This window comes from Podarcis liolepis (genome assembly GCF_965112155.1).
Source record: "Podarcis liolepis genome assembly, chromosome: 11".
Taxonomy (NCBI): domain Eukaryota; kingdom Metazoa; phylum Chordata; class Lepidosauria; order Squamata; family Lacertidae; genus Podarcis; species Podarcis liolepis.
The window spans coordinates 62892741-62913846 of record NC_139565.1 but is presented as its reverse complement, the minus strand read 5'-3'; the positions used below and the strand labels follow the sequence as shown (position 1 = coordinate 62913846).

The 21106-nt window shown below is 46.0% G+C and overlaps 1 protein-coding gene and 1 long non-coding RNA gene across 2 annotated transcripts in view; one reads left to right on the top strand and one right to left on the bottom strand.

The window, feature by feature from the left end:
• The window catches only part of DNAI1 (dynein axonemal intermediate chain 1), a 159849-nt gene that overhangs the window by 80409 nt on the left and 58334 nt on the right, over window positions 1-21106 (bottom strand). Inside the window, exon 13 of the mRNA XM_083465924.1 lies at window positions 9098-9348. Coding sequence (XP_083322050.1) covers window positions 9098-9348 — 251 coding nt within the window. The remainder of the gene's footprint in view (window positions 1-9097; window positions 9349-21106) is intronic.
• The window catches only part of LOC310689134, a 283669-nt gene that overhangs the window by 255520 nt on the left and 7043 nt on the right, over window positions 1-21106 (top strand). The window lies entirely within an intron of this gene.

The following is a 21106-nucleotide window of genomic DNA, read 5'->3' as shown; positions in this document are numbered from 1 at the left end:
ATTTCTCGCTGCCACCACCCAGGCCCTACCTGGTACAATACTGAGTCCAGTCAGGGTTAAATCGGAACATAAACTTCTCTTTATTTATTGCAGTTTAACAAGCGTGTGGTTTCATAAAGGGTATTGGTCAATTACAATCATGGGGTGCCTATCCAGACCTATAACTTCCGCTACCTGCTCTCACTCACTAAACCACCTCTCAGATATTTACTTGTCTTCCTAGCCCCTAACTGTTCCTGACTCAGCTTATTTCGCTACACTAACTCAACCTCCCCACAGACTCTATCCCAATTCACTCCCACTCCAACCAACCACCCAACTCCCAACAAACTCTCCCCTTTGCCCATCCCAGAGCTGGTTTTATAGTCCCTCTGACTCCACCCCCTGGGTTCTGATAGGGTAACCTGTTTAACTATTTCACCTCCAGCACTCTCATATGGTAACGTCACAGCGCCTGACATCATTTTGCGCTTCTACGCATGCACGAGTGGCAAAAACCCGGAAGTAACCCTTTCCGGTAGTTCCGGGTTGCCGCAGGACATAACCTGAAAGAATGTAACATGAAGCGGACGTAACATGAGGTATGACTGTACTTGAGGATTGTTTCCCCTGGGGGTGTAGACTATTGGGGGGCGGAGCAATGAAACCAGCAACATCTGGACTTGTGGGGGATACTCAAGTGGTGGTGTGGATACCCTTGGTGACATGCTCAAGGCCGCCTTCTCACCCGCCCGCCTTTCAAGGTTTCCCTTCTGACCTTGCTATGGACCTCGGTTGGTCGCCGTTAAGGGGCCTGGTAGGAATGTTTTCCTCTTGGCAAATTGGCACCAGCCATTTGGTTTTTTGCCTACCTCGTAGCGAATCGCCACAACTTTCTCGGCTTTGGTGGTTAGGCATTGGTATGAGTGTTGTAATGTAGATGTATGGGGCGGGGAGCACCATCACCTCCCCCAAATATTGAAGGGTAGTCCGGTAAAGGATTCCAGGGGACGTTGCCCTGTCCGAAACCTGTGGAGGTCAGGGCCTAAATCGCCCGCCCCCCGAGCGGTGACCACAGGGGAGTCCCTAGTGGATGTGCATCAGCAGGGCTCCTCCTGCTGGTGTTAATCCTTCCCGGTCTTCAAGCAACCAGGCTGAAGCCGGATAGTCGATAGGACCAATGCCTAAGCCAATACCGCTCATCAAATTCAAGATGAATTTTAACAGGGAGAAATGTAAAGTATTGCACTTGGGCAAAAAAAATGAGAGGCACAAATACAAGATGAGTGACACCTGGCTTGAGAGCAGTACATGTGAAAAGGATCTAGGAGTCTTGGTTGACCACAAACTTGACATGAGCCAACAGTGTGACGCAGCAGCTAAAAAAGCCAATGCAATTCTAGGCTGCATCAATAGGAGTATAGCATCTAGATCAAGGGAAGTAATAGTGCCACTGTATTCTGCTCTGGTCAGACCTCACCTGGAGTACTGTGTCCAGTTCTGGGCACCACAATTCAAGAAGGACACTGACAAACTGGAACGTGTCCAGAGGAGGGCAACCAAAATGGTCAAAGGCCTGGAAACGATGCCTTATGAGGAACGGCTAAGGGAGCTGGGCATGTTTAGCCTGGAGAAGAGGAGGTTAAGGGGTGATATGATAGCCATCTTCAAATATATAAAAGGATGTCACATAGAGGAAGGAGAAAGGTTGTTTTCTGCTGCTCCAGAGAAGCGGACACGGAGCAATGGATCCAAACTACAAGAAAGAAGATTCCACCTAAACATTAGGAAGAACTTCCTGACAGTAAGAGCTGTTCGACAGTGGAATTTGCTGCCAAGGAGTGTGGTGGAGTCTCCTCCTTTGGAGGTCTTTAAGCAGAGGCTTGACAACCATATGTCAGGAGTGCTCTGATGGTGTTTCCTGCTTGGCAGGGGGTTGGACTCGATGGCCCTTGTGGTCTCTTCCAACTCTATGATTCTACCTGTAACCAATAAAGTTGTGGCCTAATTTTAGCCCATTGACCTAAATTACTGTGTCCTGTGTCTTTATTTCTACTGGTGGGAGGCGGGATCTCACCACACAAAACAGATTCGAAAGCCAAGCTCTGGCGCTGCCTTTCCTCAGATTACCCTGAGCCACCCCACAGAGCCCAGCCCAGGGCTTGCGAAGGCAGCACCGTCACAGAGCAGCTTTCCTTCTAGACAAGAGGCTTATATTACAAGAGGCTTATATATAAGAGGCTTATATTACACTTATACCAAAAACAGAGACTGAAAAGACTCAGCTTAAGAACTACCGCCCTATATCGTTACTCAATGTGGATTACAATTTTTTTGCTGACATTTTGGCTAAAAGGCTGAAAAAAGTTTTGATGGAAGAGATTCATAAAGACCAAGCAGGCTTTCTCCCAGGAAGACATTTGTCAGACAATGTGAGGAATATAATAGATATCCTGGAAAAACTAGAAGTGAATATAAACACTAAGGCAGTATTGATATTTGTGGATGCGGAGAAAGCTTTTGACAACATCTCTTGGAGTTTTATGAAGAAGAATCTACATGGGATGGGGGTAGGCCAAGGATTTGAGAATGGTATAGGTCAGGGGTCTGCAACCCGCGGCTCCGGAGCCGCATGTGGCTCTTTTACACCTTTGCCGCGGCTCTGGGGCGGATACTAGCAAGGGGAGGAGGCGCATTGTGCCCCCGACACTCCCCACTCTGGCGGGCGCTGTACTGGCTGTGACGTCGCATGGGGGTGGTGCGTGCGTTAGTCACGCACCGTCCCGACGTCACCTTCCCGCCCGCTGTCAGATCGCGGCTCCGGAGATATATTTGTTTTAAATGTCGCAATGGTTTTGCGGCTCCCAGGTTTGTTTTTCTTTGACAACGGGTCCAAGTGGCTCTTTTTGTCTTAAAGGTTGCAGACCCCTGGTATAGGTGCAATATACTCTGAACAAAAGGCTAAGTTAATTGTAAATAATGTGGTCACGGAAGAATTTAAAATAGAAAAAGGGACACGACAGGGGTGCCCAATCTCCCCATTGCTTTTTATATCGATCCTGGAGGTTTTGCTGAACATGATTAGAAGGGACCAGCTGGTTAAAGGTGTACAGGTCGGAGTTAAACAGTACAAATTGAGAGCATTTGCAGATGATTTGGTACTTACATTACAAGAGCCAGACTCTAGTACTAAAAGAGTTTTAGAACTAATCCAAGAGTTTGGTCAAGTCGCAGGATTCAAATTGAATAAACTAAAAACTAAGGTATTAGAGAAAAATCTAACAGCTACTGAAAGGGAGAGGTTCCAGAATGAAACAGGTTTAACTGTGGTCAAGAAAGTGAAATACTTGGGGATTAACATGACAGCTAAAAATGTGAACTTATTTAAAGATAATTATGAGAAATGCTGGGCTGAAGTAAAAAAAGATTTAGAAATATGGCCAAACTTGAAGCTTTCATTGCTAGGCCGTATTGCTGTGATCAAAATGAATGTATTGCCTAGAATGTTATTTCTATTTCAGACATTGCAAATTGTGGACAAGATGGACTGTTTCAAGAAGTGGCAGAGAGACATTTCCAGATTTGTCTGGCAGGGCAAGAAACCCAGTATAAAATTTAAGATATTAACTGATGCAAAGGAAAGAGGTGGATTTGCCCTGCCAGACTTAAAACTTTACTATGAATCAGCAGCTTTCTGCTGGTTGAAAGAGTGGCTACTTCTTGAAAATACAGACATTTTGGATTTAGAAGGTTTTAACAATGTATTTGGATGGCATGCATATTTATGGTATGATAAGGTCAAAGCACATAAAGCATTTAAAAATCATATTGTAAGGAAAGCATTGTTTAATGTTTGGATAAGATATAAAGACTTACTTGAAAACAAAACCCCAAGGTGGCTATCACCAATGGAAGCGAAAGCTTTGAAAAGGCTTAATATGGAGGCCAAATGGCCGAAATATTGGGAAATTCTGGAACAAGAAGGAGACAAACTGAAATTGCAGAGTTTTGAAAAATTGAAAGATAAAGTGAGAGATTGGCTTCATTATTATCAGATAATGGAGGTTTATAAATTGGACAGGAAAATTGGCTTCCAGGTGGAAAAGTCAAAATTAGAAACAGAGTTGTTGGAATCCAAAACTAAGAATTTGTCAAAGATGTATAACTTGCTGTTGAAATGGAATACGCAGGATGAAACAGTTAAATCAGCTATGATTAAGTGGGCTCAAGATATTGGTCATAACATTATGTTTGCTGACTGGGAACAGTTGTGGACCACCGGTATGAAATTTACGGCATGTAATGCCTTAAAAGAAAATATTATGAAAATGATTTATAGGTGGTACATGACCCCAGTCAAGCTGGCAAAAATTTACCACTTGCCTGATAACAAATGTTGGAAATGTAAAGAAACTGAAGGTCCTTTTTTTCACCTTTGGTGGACGTGCCCAAGGATTAAGGCTTTCTGGGAAATGATATATAATGAAATGAAAAAGGTATTTAAATATACCTTCCTTAAGAAACCAGAGGCCTTTCTCCTGGGCATGGTCGGCCAATTGGTGCCAAAGAAAGACAGAACATTTTTTATGTATGCTACAACAGCAGCAAGAATACTCATCGCAAAGTATTGGAAGACACAAGATCTACCCACCTTGGAAGAATGGCAGGTGAAGGTGATAGACTATATGGGATTGGCAGAAATGACTGGCAGAATCCGGGACCAGGGAAAAGAGACGGCAGAAGAGGATTGGAAGAAATTTAAGAACTATCTTAAGAAACATTGCAAAATTAATGAATATTAGAATGATGTTGGTTTAGAAATTAAGTGGATTACAGCTGTAAAGATTCAGTCAAAAGAAAAGAAAGGTTAACAATTAGATAAAATTAAGGGTGAGGATTTGCTGAACTAATATTTGAAATTGGAATGCAGAAAGGGGAGGTATGAGGAGGTCGGTGAAGTAAGTTTTAAGAAAATAAGGATTTGAAATTATACTTGTTTTTTCTTTTTTGTCTGTGTTTGTATTATCGTGTCTGTTTATATAATTTGTGAAACTTCAATAAATATTTTATTAAAAAACATAGACAAGTAATCCGGGGACACGTTCAGCGCCAGGCAAGAAGCCGTCCGCAGACCCGACGGTCTCCGTGCCTGGAGAGCAGTTTAGAAATAAGCGAGAGCATTAATCACACGCAAACAAAAGACCCAGGAGAAGCAGCGTCGGCTGCACAATGGCTTTGTCCCTGAGTTTCAGAGACTGCTGGGGAATATCCAAGCAACTCCAGTGTTTGGGAGGGTTTGCAGGTCTGGTTCAGTGCTTTGCATGTCCCAAATGCGGCAGGGGAAGGTCTCTGACGCAGCCCAGCCTTCCTCACCTGGTGATTCCCAGGTGCTCTGAACTACAACTCCCATCAGCCCCTGCCAGGGCACGCTCCTGCCAGTGCACACTCCACAGCTGGTTTATCCAGTATACCTGAAGGAGCGTCTCCACCCCCATCATTCTGCCCGGACGCTGAAGTCCAGCGCCGAGGGCCTTCTGGCGGTTCCCTCATTGCGAGAAGCAAAGCTACAGGGAACCAGGCAGAGGGCCTTCTCGGTAGTGGCGCCCGCCCTGGGGAACGCCCTTCCAGCAGATGTCAAAGCGATAAACAACTACCTGACATTCAGGAGACATCTTAAGGCAGCCCTGTTCAGGGAAGTTTTTAACGTGTGATATTTTATTGTATTTTTGGTTTTTATGGAAGCCGCCCAGAGTGGCTGGGGAGGCCCAGCCAGATGGGCGGGGTATAAATAATAAATTATTATTATTATTATTATTATTATTATTATTATTATTATTATTCAGAATAGGGCACTTCAAAATGTACGAAAAAATCAACTGCAATGTCAACCTTAAGTTGATTTTTTACCTCCCCACCAACACGCAACAGCATTTGTGTGGATCAGGCTCAACAAGACCACCACATGAAAACAGCACACATTTTAAAGTGATCCGAATAATTCAACACATGCAAGACCCCCGTATCTCAGAACTGATTTCCTGTTTTCATATTCTGTAAGCCTATTGAACATCGTAACACTGTTGGACTTTAAAGCCGGTCATAATTCTGGCAGTTCAATAGCATGACTTATTGTATTTGTATCTTAATATATATTTAGTTTTATTCTTTTTAAACCTTTTGTATGTTGCAAATTATTAGTAGCAGTAGAATTTCTATATACTATATTTTAATGTAAATACATACAGACACTGTTCTTCAATATTTTGTTTGTGTGTGTGTGTGTGTGTGTGTATTTTCCTGTAGTTGATATCAGCATGATGGTCAAAACAACAACGAAAAGAAAAACCAGACCAGCACCACTGTTGTGATCCTGCCCTGCTCACCCTGCACCCCTGGTGCTCCCTGGGAATTTTTTAAGGCTAATCCTCACCCCATTTACCTGGGAATAAGACCCAAAACATTTAATATGGTTTACTTCTTACATCTCCTGGCAAATAGAAAGGGAAGAAATGGAGGCAGTGAGAGATTTTACTTTCTTGGGCTCCATGATCACTGCAGACGGTGACAGCAGTCACGAAATTAAAAGACGCCTGCTTCTTGGGAGAAAAGCAATGGCAAACCTAGACAGCATCTTAAAAAGCAGAGACATCACCTTGCCAACAAAGGTCCGTATAGTTCAAGCTATGGTTTTCTCAGTAGTGATGTATGGAAGTGAGAGCTGGACCGTAAAGAAGGCTGATCGCCAAAGAATAGATGCTTTTAAATTATGGTGCTGGAGGAGACTCTTGAGAGTCCCATGGACTGCAAGAAGATCAAACCGATCCATTCTTAAGGAAATCAGCCCTGAGTGCTCACTGGAAGGACAGATCCTGGAGCTGAGGCTCCAAGACTTTGGCCACCTCAGGGGAAGAGAAGACTCCCTGGAAAAGACCCTGATGTTGGGCAAGATGGAGGGCGCAAGGAGAAGGGGACGACAGAGGACGAGATGGTTGGATAGTGTTCTCGAAGCTACCAGCATGAGTTTGACCAAACTGCGGGAGGCAGTGGAAGACAGGAGTGCCTGGCATGCTCTGGTCCAGGGGGACACGAAGAGTCGGACTTGACTAAATGACTAAACAACAACAACTTCTTACATGGTGGTTAGAATTTCCCCTGTAAATTATTGCTAAATGTAGCTATTTTAAGGCAGCTGCTTCAGACCTGTGATGCTCTGTAAAAGCAAAGAGGGGAAGCAGAGATGCTTTCTACCCCTGCAGGACTTTTCAACAACGCGTGGCCTCTCCTTCTAGCTTCTCCATCACATCCCCTTCTACCCCTGAAGTGAACAGAGCCAAAGCCCTGCATGTTTGGCTTTTTCAGAAACAAAGAAAAGCCACAGAGGCCCTTTGTCTGGCCACAGGTTTCAATGCGATCATTAAAATGACAGGCATCAGAGTTGAAATGGCTACCCAGCTGGAAGCAGGTTGTGAGTCGAGGACCCACCACCCGCAAAAAGCCACAAAGACACATTATTTTAGGTTAATGGGCAAAATTGGGCCACAACTTTTATTGGTTGTTAGTAGTATTGGCTTAGGCATTGGATGAAACAGCAATACCAGACTCCACAGGAGCCATATCAGGGTCAACAACCAATGGGAGGAGCTTGTTGATGCAAATACAACAGGAAGCTCCCCCATGACGTCACCGGGGGTCGTGCCATGGCCCCAGCCACCAGCAGGGCATCGGACAGGATCCACGACCGCCGGATTCCTTTAACAGAATACACAAAAGAGGAGGGGTAGATGATGGCCCATACCCAATCCTCCAACACAACACACCTATTCCAATGCCTAACCGCCAGTACCAGAAAGTTGTGATGAGTTGCTACAAGGTAGGCGGAAAAACCAAGAGGCTGGTGCCAATTTGCCAAATGGATAAAAAAGTCCTACCAGGCCCCTTGGGCAACCAAGGCAACCAACCGAAGTCCATAGCTTGGTCAATACGCAAAAGAAGCTGACCCAAGAGGGAGGGAGGGAGGGTGGGAGATCCAAAGAAAGCAGGGACAGACTGGGAGCTGAGCGCTGCCACAGCTGTTTAAATGTGGCTAGCCCTGCCCACCAGCCGGCCCTATTGGCCGGCTGCAAGACTTGGCCACGGCAGCAGAAGCAATCAGGGGCAGGGAGCCATACACGCCTCCCTGCCCCTGCGGGAAACAGCTCCCACTCACAACCCCTCCCCTCTGGGATGAGGAGAAGCCGTATTGATGGCACTCCCTGCCCCCTTCTCAAAGGGTACTCTTATCGCTGCACCGTATCAGGAAGACTCGTTTTCAGAAAAGAGGGTGCGGGCGAGGAAGAAAGGAAAGGGACAGAGATATATGCTGAACAATATTCAATAGCTGGGAAGATTTATGTATGTTAATGACGTGCTGACGTCTTTTAAAGAAGAGAAGAAGAAGAAGAGTTTGGATTTGATATCCCGCTTTATCAGTACCCTAAGGAGTCTCAAAGAAGGGACGCGGGTGGTGCTGTGGGTTAAACCACAGAGCCTAGGAGTCGCCGATCAGAAGGTCGGTGGTTTGAATCCCCGCGACGGGGTGAGCTCCCGTTGCTCGGTCCCAGCTCCTGCCCACCTAGCAGTTCGAAAGAACATCAAAGTGCAAGTAGATAAATAGGTACCGCTCCGGCAGGAAGGTAAACGGTGTTTCCGTGCACTGATCTGGTTCGCCAGAAGTGGCTTAGTCATGCTGGCCACATGACCCGGAAGCTGAACGCCGGCTCACTTCGCCAATAAAGCGAGATGAGCGCTGCACGCTCGGTCACGACTGGACCTAATGGTCAGGGGTCCCCTTACCTTTAATGAGTCTCATAGCGGCTAACATTCTCCTTTCCCTTCCTCCCCCACAACAAACACTCTGTGAGGTGAGTGGGGCTAAGAGACTTCAGAGAAGTGTGACTGGCCTAAGGTCACCCAGCAGCTGCATGTGGAGGAGTGGAGACGCGAACCTGGTTCACCAGATTATGAGACTACCGTTCTTAACCACTACACCACACTGGCTGGGAATGCCTTGGTGAGACACTGCGATTTATCCGGGGATCAAGCCAGTTTTCAGAAAGAGCAAGGGGGCCACTCCACTCACCTGCCACACGGGGTCGGTGTGCTTGCCAGACTTGGCGGTGCTCTTGTAGCCAGGCTGGGAGCTGGCGGGCTTCTTGAGGTTGTAGATGGCCACATTGCCATCGTAGAAACCCACCACAATCAGGTAGGGGTGGTCCACGTGGATGTCGAGGCACATGATGCCGCTCTCGCTGTTGAAGATGTACTCCGGGAAAGAGGGGTTCTTCAGGGTGTACAGCAGGAGCATCCCTCGGCTCTGCTTCACAAAGTCATCTGGGCAAGAGAGAGAGAGAGAGAGAGAAAGGGTCAACTGGCCTGGAGCATCAAGGAGCTGGATCTTCAAAGGCCCATCTCAGCCAGCGGCCATCATCACCCTCAGCTCCTGGCAGGGAAATCTGCAAGTTGCTGGTGTGGATGGCCCCAACAGGCAGCCCTGATGGGGAGCAGGGGGACAACCAAGACCCTTGTCATGGCTAAAAATTGGCTGCTGTTTCTTTAATGCTAAAAGAACTAAGTCTAAGGCATGAGTCAGCAGCCGACAGTGACTCATGCAACCTTTCACCAAATTGTACCTGCATATATAGAGTGGTCAATGTTAGTGTTGGGTGTGGGTTGGCTGGATGGTAGAAAGCTGGTTGCGTTTGATATGTATAAAGCTGTCGGTCGTGGTTGGAGAAGACGACTTTTAAGAATAAAAGCAGCATTCTGCAAAGTACTCTTTCTTAAGGACTCTGCGCCAACTAGGGTCTGAGGACCAGGCAAAGGAGGTCAGAACCTTTTCCTTTTACAGACACTGACAACACCTTAGGGTTATATTTGCTTTAAAGTGATGTGGGTGGATTGGACAAGAGGAATCCTAAACGTAAGGTAGCTCAAGGCTCAGATTTGGAGTCTTGATGAAAGATGAAGGCTCTTACACCAGATTAGATCTGTAAAACAACAACAACAACAACAACAACAACAACAACAACAACAACAACAACATGATGCACCTGGAATTTTCTACACGCTGTATAGAAATTAAAAGAGAAGAGACTTGTTACCTATAAGTTCACAATCTGAAAGAAATGATGTGTAACGGGGGGAAAGAAGAGTAGGGACAAAGAAAGCGCAGAAATTCAGGTACCAATTTTTGAAGGTACTTAATCTCAACAGTGTCGTATGATCTGAAGGGATTGGGGGACATTTATTTAAAGGCTACCCAAGAACTAAAGTTTCTGGGCAGCAAGAAGTAAGAGGACATTAAAAAGTGCATTTGAAAAGCACGTAAAAAGTTAAACCACAAAAGCAAAAATTTGAGATACAGCTTTTAAAAAGCAGCAAAAAAGAAGACCACTATTATAAATCTAATAAGAACAACTTTTTTCACAGATGTTTAAAACTTCCAGAAATTTCAAGAGAGTTGTAGATCACGTGATGCTTTTAAGATAAACATCCTTAAATCTCCCTGCCTTTAAGTATGCATATACCCACAAGCCAACAGGCCCCAGGCTGATGAATAGGAAGCTACGTGGTGCTGAGTCCAAATACTGGGTTCTTCCAGCTCAATATTGCCTCTGCACTGACCAGAAACAGCTCTCCAGCATTTCCCACAAGTGAATTTTCCGAGCCCTACCTGGAGATGCTGAGGATTCAACCTGTGACCTTGTACATGTGAAGCTGATGCTCTGCTATTGCCTTTCCCGTGGTCTGGATAGGGTCTTCTTCCTCCTTGCTGCTTCAGTCCCAGGGCATCTGGTCATTGGAGCCAAGCACTCCTTCTGGCAAGGGAGCAGGAAAGCAAGCTCCTTGCAGCTGCTCCTCCTTTGGCCGAGAGATGGGGCCAAAACGGCCTCCCTCTTGGCCCCTGGCACCCTGGCTTGTGGGAGAGACCAGAGGCTGCTTCCCTTCCATTCTGTAGTCCCAGGGTCATTAAAAATCAGATGCACAGAAGCTGAGCCACTAAGCTGTCAAACATCTTGGCCATCATACTGCACTCTGCCATATTCTTGCTAAATCTGCCCCCATGCCCTTGGTGAACCTTCCTGGGAAAGAAGCAATACTTTCTCTCTCTCTCTCTCTCTCTCTCTCTCTCTCTCTCTCTCTCACACACACACACACACACAAACACACACACTCACACTCTCTCTCTCACACACACAGGCCTGTTACAAGTCTTGAAGCAAATTTTATTTCTCCTCGTCCCTCTTACCACCCACCCAACCCCACACAGCATCTATTCCTCTTTCTCCTCCAGGGGTTTCTCCCTTATCGTTTCCAGTTCCTTGTGCATTTAAGTGAACAATTCCTGCGCTCAACAAAAAAAGCAAAAGATGTTGGTCAAGATGGGGATACCAGAAGCAACAGCAGAGGGTTGCTAAACTCCACAGCTCAAATGGAGATCCTGGAGGCGACTCAATCCATAATGGCAAATTTACTTGCTGCTGCTACTGCTGCTGTCACCAGCGCAGAACATCTTCTTGCACTCACTGTGCAGGAAGCACATTTATCCCTTGATAGAAATTTCTTAGCCCTCTGGCACATCCCATATGCTATGGGGGGGGGGGAGAACTCAGCTTCTGTCTTGAGTTCATTCATTGTAAATGTTTATTCTTACACACCTCCCCAATCTCTGAGAGGCAAGAGAAGTGAGGGACTCCTGCACTTGCCCAGGTTTGGTTTCCTGGGAATGAAGGTCAGCAGACACTGAGATGGCTTTAGGAGATGTGGTTTTATTTACACATATGCACAACCTGAGAATAAGGTGGGAGGGGCTCACAGCATTTGTACCCCAACAGATCCTGCTTCCCCATAAGTCACAGCGTTGGATCCAGCACTGAGCAAGCTGGTCTTTGCATCTCCAGCTTCCAGCCAGCTTCTGTCAGGTGTGCGTGCAGGAGCCAGGCCCTTGACCAGTAGGACTCTGCAGGACTGGGGCCTTCCTAAGTTTGTTCTGGAGAGGCAAGGCGCGGCCTCACAGGTGAGGCTGATTGGTAACTCACAGCACCTGGTGGCAAGAGCCGGGAAGGGATATAAGGTCAGCATTTTCCCTTCAGCTCTTGGCCACAGCAACACGTTCCCTGCCTTGCTGCATTTGGTTCCTTGACTCCTTGCTCCTCAGACCCCTACCTTCGTGACTCCGTGCTTCCTGATCCTCAGACCCTTGGCTTCTTGACTCCTTGCTTCTTAATCCTCGGACCCTTGACTTCGTGACTCCTTGCTTCTTGATCCTCGGACCCTTGACTTCGTGACTCCTTGCTTCTTGATCCTCAGACCCTTGGCTTCTTGACTCCTTGCTTATTGATCCTCGGACCCCTGACTTCATGACTCCCTGCTTCTTGATCCTCCGACCCATGACTTTGTGACTCCTTACTTCCTGACCCTCGGACCCTTGGCTTCTTGACTTCTGGCTCTTTGACTCTCGGACTCTTGGCTTTCTGACTCCTGGGCTTCTGGACTCCCGTTCCTGCTCCCACCCCGCCATCTTGCTCCTGGTCCCAACGTCCCCAGCCAGGACTTCGATCGCCCATGAACTGGACCGTAACAGCTTCCAGCTCAGTTCACACACAACACTCTTAGTTATTGTTCTCCTCCCTAGCAGCTGGGGGAGAGCACCCATTTAATCCATAGCACATCTTGGTTATACTAATAATGGTGCTTAACCCGTCAGCCAAAACCATGACCTAGACAAAGGGACTGGGCTGGCAAGCTTGCTCACATACAAAGGAATGCAGAGCAATACACTTGGTACCAGCTTGGCTGCAGGAGTTGCTGGAAGGAGGTGTACAAGATGCCATCCCACCATCTTAGGGAACTCTGCTCCAGATTTGTGTATGTTTTCTGCTGCATCGACAAAAGTGCTGCCTTAGGCAGCAACATTTGGTCTTCTCCCAGTAACATGACCCTGTCCAGTGTGTGTTATAGTGGGCGCGGGTGGCGCTGTGGTCTAAACCACTGAACCTCTTGGGCTTGCTGATTGGAAGGTCAGCGGTTCGAATCCCCACAACGAGGTGAGCTCCCGTTGCTCTTTCCCAGCTCCTGCCAACCTAGCAGTTCGGAAGCATGCCAGTGCAAGTAGATAAATGGGTACCGCTGTGGCGGGAAGGTAAACGGTGTTTCCATGCGCTCTTGGCACTCGTCGTGGTTCTCTATGCACAAGTAGCGGTTTAGTCCTGCTGGCCACATGACCCAGAAAACTGACTGTGGACAAACACCGGCTCCCTAGGCCTGAAAGCAAGATGACTGCCGCAACCCCATAGTCGCCTTTGACTGGACTTAACTATCCAGGGGTCCCTTTACCTTTTTTTTTAACCTTATAGTGGGCTTCCATACACCCAACTCCATTCAAATTACAGAACTTTCAAAGAGAAGTCAGAGAGAACCAGGAGTGAATAAATTAATTAGGACCACCCAAAACATGAACACCTGGAGTACTGTGTCCAGTTCTGGGCACCACAGTTCAAGTAGGACACTGACAACTGGAACGTGTCCAGAGGAGGGCAACCAAAATGGTCAAAGGCCTGGAAACAATGCCTTATGAGGAACGGCTAAGGGAGCTGGGCATGTTTAGCCTGGAGAAGAGGAGGTTAAGGGGTGATATGATAGCCATGTTCAATTATATAAAAGGATGTCACATAGAGGAGGGAGAAAGGTTGTTTTCTGCTGCTCCAGAGAAGCGGACACGGAGCAATGGATCCAAACTACAAGAAAGAAGATTCCACCTAAACATTAGGAAGAACTTCCTGACAGTAAGAGCTGTTTGACAGTGGAATTTGCTGCCAAGGAGTGTGGTGGAGTCTCCTACTTTGGAGGTCTTTAAGCAGAGGCTTGACAACCATATGTCAGGAGTGCTCTGATGGTGTTTCCTGCTTGGCAGGGGGTTGGACTCGATGGCCCTTGTGGTCTCTTCCAACTCTAGGATTCTATGATTCTATGAAAACATGAACACCTGGGCTACAAGGGAAGCAGGAGCAACTGTGAGGTCACAACTGCATTTTGGAAAATACTTTTCCAAGCGAGATCTAATCTTCTGGACGGCTGCTGCTACATTTCTCATTCGCCTAAGTTACCCCTTACTCATCATGAAAGCAGTCATTTCCATGACTACTGGTGAATCAGACCCTAGTATATGCCTCTGTCAGGAGAAGGACACTTGCGAATGAAAGGCATACCAAGAAATATTAAAGGAACTAGTACATTCAGCCTTGAGAAAGTACTGTGATGGGCACTGATGCACGAAAGCAGTCTCTGGCTATTATAAAATTGCCATAAAGGAGATTGAGACCATCTGCCCCTTTTTGATGCTGCTAGAACAGATGGACAAAAGCATAGACTGCTGAGAAGCACCACGGACTCCCATTTTCAGGCTTTTCAGATAGATAGGCTTCTGTTTGGAACAGTTTGTTTCATGCAAACTCCAAACTGGGATTGCATTAGTGTGTGTCTTCGGCATTTGCAATTCTTAATCATGTGGATCATGATGCAAAAAAAAAATTATGAAGTTTAGGAAGTCAGGGTGAATCCAGCTGCTTTAGGAATACATCTTAGGATGCAAAACCAGTCTTCTTGGGGGCAAATCTCCCGCCAGACTTCCCCAACTTGCTCACTAGTCTGAGTTAGGGAAGTTACGTTGACAAGTTTTGGTTTTATTTTTAATTTTTGGCACCGTAACACTTTTACTGAGATACCCCTAAGCTGGAGTGTGGTGCTAACTTGCTGCATTCTGACTTCTTTCCTCCTTAGTTTGCTCGTGATATTTTTGGGTTTTTTAAAGGCACTCATTAAATTCCACCATATGAAGTTATGAAATGCAAGAGGTTTGGGAAAACTCAAATGAATAATTTGTTGCCACGTTTCATTAGCACATTAGCCCAGGTGAGAAGCTTCCAGTGCCTTTTCCTGCAGCCTATTATCATTATCATTAAATATACAATATACATATAAAAGTCCACAGATCATTACATCAAAAGCATCACAGAATCAGCCCTTCCCTTAAAAGTAAGCAGCCCTAATACAGAAGAAATTTTCCAAAGGGCTGAATGTGGAAAGCTACTGATTCAAACCAGTCATATGGAAGTTGACAAGTTTTAAATAGATGTGGACACGGACACACACAAAGAAAGAGAGAGAGAGAGAGAGAGAGAGAGAGAGAGAATATGAGTGCAACACATATTCAACTAACATTGAAAACACATGATGTCCCCAAAGAATCACAAGAACTGTAGTTTCTTACCACAGAGCTACAGTTCCCAGGACCAGTGGCAAATCTAGGGCTCTCAAATTTCAGCTGCGCCTTGTGCAATGCTAAAATGTGCCCCCTCTGTGCCTCTCATGCTCCGTTATAGAGCATTTCGGCACCCCCTGCTGCGCAGTGACCAGTGCAACCATACCCATCACGCCCCCCTAAAACAGCTTCTGTGGCACCATTAACTTAGGATTGCCATGTATCCAGAATTTCCCAGACATATCCAGAATACTGTGGTCAGTAGCAATGTCCAGACAGAAATTGCCCCCTGCTCAAAAATGTCCAGGAAAATCTGGACGCATGGCAACCCATGTCGGCAAACATGGGGTCTGGATTTTCACTGTTAGAAATATGGCAACCCTAAACAAACTAGTTTACAGGATCCTCTGTGCAGAAACTGTTTGCTTTAAACGTGCACTGAATCTGCTTCATACATTTAAAGTAGATTTAAGTGGATCTGCCGTCAGTCACAAGTTTGCTGGGTTTTGTTTGGTTTTTTAAAAAAAGTGGAGGTACAATCAGTCATTCCACTCCAGGGTGATTGTCCTTCCTCCGACACCTCTTTTTGCATGACACCTTATGCTAGCCTGGTTCGCACATCGTGATAAGCCAAACACGCAAGCATGCAGGCTCTGGGCTCTGGAAGAGAAGATCTGAGGTTCCTTTACTCCACCCCAGTCATCTTGCTGATATGCAACCTGAGCTATGCCATGGTTTGGCTTGATGTGTTATCTGAACCCCGGGCTCATGGCTTAGCTCTCCAAGATAAACCATGAGCTGTAAACCAGAAGTGAAAGCTTGGCTGTTGTTGTTTAGTCATGTCCGACTCTTTGTGACCCCCTGGACCAGAGCACGCCAGGCACTCCTGTCTTCCACTGCCTCCCGCAGTTTGGTCAAACTCATGTTAGTAGCCTCAAGAACACTGTCCAACCATCTCGTCCTCTGTCGTCCCCTTCTCCTTGTGCCATCCATCTTTCCCAACATCAGGGTCTTTTCCAGGGAGTCTTCTCTTCTCAGGAGGTGGCCAAAGTCTTGGAGCCTCAGCTTCAGGATCTGTCCTTCCAGTGAGCACTCAGGGCTGATTTCCTTAAGAATGGAGAAGTTTGATCTTCTTGCAGTTCATGGGACTCTCAAGAGTCTCCTCCAGCACCAGAATTCATAAAGCATCAATTCTTCGGCGATCAGCCTTCTTGATGGTCCAGCTCTCACTTCCATACATCACTACTGGGAAAACCATAGCTTTAACTATACGGGTCTTTGTTGGCAAGGTGATGTCTCTGCTTTTTAAGATGCTGTCTGGGTTTGTCATTGCTTTTCTCCCAAGAAGTAGGTGTCTTTTAAAGCTTGGCTACTGCTCATAAATAGGCCTGGAGAGAGCTAAACCATAAGCCCAGCTTCAGATGGCATGCTGAGCCAAACACACTAGACTAAAGGGATTGCTATCGGTCTGCTTCAACAACAGGAGAAAGGAAAAAGGCTCTCTTTAGGATATGTTTAAGCTCTTTAGTTGGCAAGCTCAGGCCTATTTTATGCTGGTGGGCCAGCTTAAACTTTTCCATGATCCTGGAGCATTTTACGTACCTCCATTCAATGCCAAGTAGTGATTTCACCATGATCACAACTGATTTCAACTGTGATTCCCAGGTAGGGAGAGGTCCCTGTCCTTGTAGACCAGGCATAGGCAAACTCGGCCCTCCAGATGTTTTGGGACTACAACTCCCATCATCCCTAGCTAACAGGACCAGTGGTCAGGGATGATGGGAGATGTAGTCCCAAAAACATCTGGAGGGCCAAGTTTGCCTATGCCTGGTGTAGACAATGGACCAGTAGTCTGGACTCATATTAGGCAATTTACTATGTTCTTCCTGTGCAGAGGGCATTCTTAGCCAGTGTGTCTACATCCCCATGACATGGTTAAGCCACAGAAATCTGCCTCCTTCCAGGAAAACAGATGAGCACAATTCTGGAAGTAGAACCAAATGAGCATTAACTAGCATTATCATATACTCAAGAGAGATAATGAAAGATAATGAAGTAAATTAGCGCTTGCATTTCCGTCCTCTCAATTTAATTATTTTTTTTTTAAAAAAAGTTTTATTGAAGCATAGCGACAATTACTAACAACCCAAAAGCATAGTAGCAGGGATATTACGTCATACCAAAGAGGAGGAGGAGAAGGAGAAACACAGTAATATATCCATATTTCTCAAGATGGCACGAATGGTGCATGTTGATCATCTAAGTATAAGGCATAATAAATAAAAATCCAACCAGATGATATAGAAGCTGGGTTCTGCATTACTCTGGACACCTACAATTTGTGTTGTTTTTTCAGCAATAGCCAAAGTCTATGAGTTTTTATACCACAAAGACAAATCTTGATTTACAAAAAATTCTGTGGCTGGACTACTGAAATCCTAGCTGCAGATAACATCCATGGGGAAAGTTCTTTAGAGTGACAAGCTCTAATTAAATAGCTGAGTATATCACTTTAGTGCTTCGTTTTGTTTGAACCTCTTGCACATGCTATCTTTTACGAGGATTTTTAACATTCTGTTTTTCCCCCCCTAGCTTACTGTTCACTAAATATTTAACAGTGCCATCAAGTGGCAAAAGCTTTTGTTAGCTCCAGATTCTTAGAAGCACTCTGTGATTTGCAGCAACCAGACAAGTGAGGGGAGCTTCGGTGCAAAACATTTAATTTGTACATGTCAGCCTTCCTCAACCTGGTGCCCTTGAGATGTTTTGGACTTGTTTCCTTGGTGTGAGGTTTCTCAAGTGGGAGTTAAATGAATGCTTTGCTTTGCTCCTCTTTGAACGCTAGTGCCAGTCCAGTCTGCCTGTCCAGACACCTTCAAATGCACAACTGCAGGCTGCTGTCGCAAACACCTGCATGCAGAAATCACTACGCACTTCTCTGCCAAATGGACAGGTGCAGGGTTGCTAGACTGCCAGGGCTGATCTGAAGTCTCCAGGGCTACCTGCCCCCCCCTCCAACTGGTGGTACAGGGTTAGGCTCCCTAGAAGGCGTTGAGTAAGTTTAGAAAGATGGAGGTTCAAGAGGTGTGAGAAATATCGCTTCAACATGTAAAAACAGCAGCATAATTGCATTATCATAAAGGGAAATATGATGGGCTAGGAACACTCACCCCCCCCCCCCCGATACATCATCTATCAAGAGGCAGGCTTGGAGTGCTGATTATGTAAGGCTAGATAAACTGATAATTGCAATCACAGCCAAACACCACAGTGAGCTGATTGCAGATTGCCAGCTTTCCTCTGACATTGGTGGTGTGTTCGTGTGACTGCCTTAGAGCACAGTGAAGTTACTGGAGTTTTTCCCCAGTGCCGTTTCACAGCTTTCCACATTAACTGTTCCCCCAGCAAGGCCTCTTTAGTGTTTAAATTCATTTCTGTGTTTTTGGTGGGTTTGAAGGGAATGGGACGGGGCTTTATCCCATGCAAAGGTGTTCACAGCTTGGCTAGAGAAATTGAGTGGTTTAAGGCATCCAAGCAATGTGAAGCTAGTTTGAGAGAAAAGTCATTGGGCAGTAGCATTTTGTGCAAACTATGCATTTTGGAGAATACTGTGTGAGCACAGATTAAAAGCCAAGCATTGGAAACACATCAAATGCACAGTGCACTTCACACAGTGAAGTGTGAAAATAGCCATTCACTGGGAATATGCTTTCTCACAAGCACCCATGTACACATGTGTGTGCGTCTGCACAAAACAGTACACTGAACAACACCTGACAAATTAACTGAGATTAGCAGCAATCTCTGCAAAGCCCCAGAGCCCTAGCTGAAGCCGAAACTCTGGATGCAAAGCAGCGAAGGCCTGGAACTGAATTAGTCGGCTTGGGATTGCATCCTCGTCAGCTGGGGAGCCGCATGTGAAAAGCGATAAGGAGGCCTTCTAAAGAAGGAAAAGAAATTGCTCTTTCCAGAGCGAGCTGATGAAATATGACAGGTGAGATTTGCACACAGAGGAAGGAGCCTGCGGTGCAACAAACTTGGAATGTCTGGGGGCAGACCAGAAAGAAAGTTGCTTCCTTCTCTTTTTCTCTCTAGCCAGAGACAAGTGAAGTTTTCTGTGTTCTCAGATTCATAGAATCATAGAATCATAGAGTTGGAAGAGACCACAAGGGCCATCGAGTCCAACCCCCTGCCAAGCAGGAAACACCATCAGAGCACTCCTGACATATGGTTGTCAAGCCTCTGCTTAAAGACCTCCAAAGCAGGAGACTCCACCACACTCCTTGGCAGCAAATTCCACTGTCTAACAGCTCTTACTGTCAGGAAGTTCTTCCTAATGTTTAGGTGGAATCTTCTTTCTTGTAGTTTGGATCCATTGCTCTGGGTCCGCTTCTCTGGAGCAGCAGAAAACAACCTTTCTCCCTCCTCTATGTGACATCCTTTTATATATTTGAACATGGCTATCATATCACCCCTTAACCTCCTCTTCTCCAGGCTAAACACTTGATTGGAATATGGCTGCGGGAAAACCAACCTTTGTTTAAAGAAGATAAGCAAGTTTCCACCCCTCGTAGCTTGGAAATAACTAGGAAGAACTATTGATCATAGAATCATAGAATAGTAGAGTTGGGAGTGAGTCTGAGGATCACCTAGTCGACCCCCTGCAAGGCAGGAACATGCAGCTGTCCCATACTGGGGTTGAACCTGCAGCTTTGGTATTATCAGCAACATGCGAATTGGGAACCACTGATCTAGGTTAATTCAGAGCATGAAATTACCTCCTTCAAGCAGCTTCCATGCTGCCCAGCTTGAATCCGCCCTCCTCCAGCTCTTGTCATTCCCTCCCCCCACAAAAAAAAACAAAAAACCTTTTCCATTTTTCTTCAGTGAACACACAGGCCAGTGTGGACACTTGAGAGTCTATCTTGAGAGTCTATTCCAAGACCTTACTTGGAAAATCACTACAACCCAGGTGGTTAAGAAAGCCCAACAGAGACTCCATCTCCTCAGAGTATTGCGGAAGAACGATGTCAATCAACATCTGATAATCTCCTTCTACCGGTCAACAATAGAAAGTGTCCTTTCATACTGCATCACGGTGTGGGACACTGGTTTGACATCATCTGATAGGAAGTGCCTACAGAGGGTGGTGAATACAGCACAATATATTATGGGATGTCCCGTGAATCTGCTGGAAAAGATAACAACGGGGCAACTGACTTTCAGATTTGGTGGGTGTGCATCAGTAAATGAGGGGAATTAAGATAAGAGAGCTGAGTGGGGGGTGCTCGTATAATCTCACTGTATACAAGTTGTACAAGTGACAATAAAGTATTTCAATTTCAATAATAAGATCCATCCCTTAGCGTGGGAGCTTTGCAGCGTTGCCATATTTGACCTACGCAATCTGTATGGGGGCTCTGATCAGTTGTGGTTAGATTGTCCATCAGTTTGTATCAAGACAGTAGGATCCACAGAAGTGATCGACGCAGTGCTCTTGTGTTCGAATCCTGCTTGCGGGTTTCCCTTTGGGGCCTCTGGCTGGCTGGACTAGATGGGCCATTGTGGCAGATCTTCAGGCACCACTGATGTTCTTTCCAGGCATTTCTGCTCTTTCCATAGGGAAGGGTCAGTAGCAGACCACATCCTTTGCAAGCAGAAGGTCCGAAATCCAATCAATGGCGCCTCCATTTAAAAAAAGAAGACGACTTTAGGTATCAGGTTGGGAAAGACACCTGACTGAGACCTTGGAAAGGTCTGCTGCTAGCAGGTCAGAGGGGCCAGAGTTCACCCATCTATTGCCGTCCAGATGGGCTGCAATGTCCATCA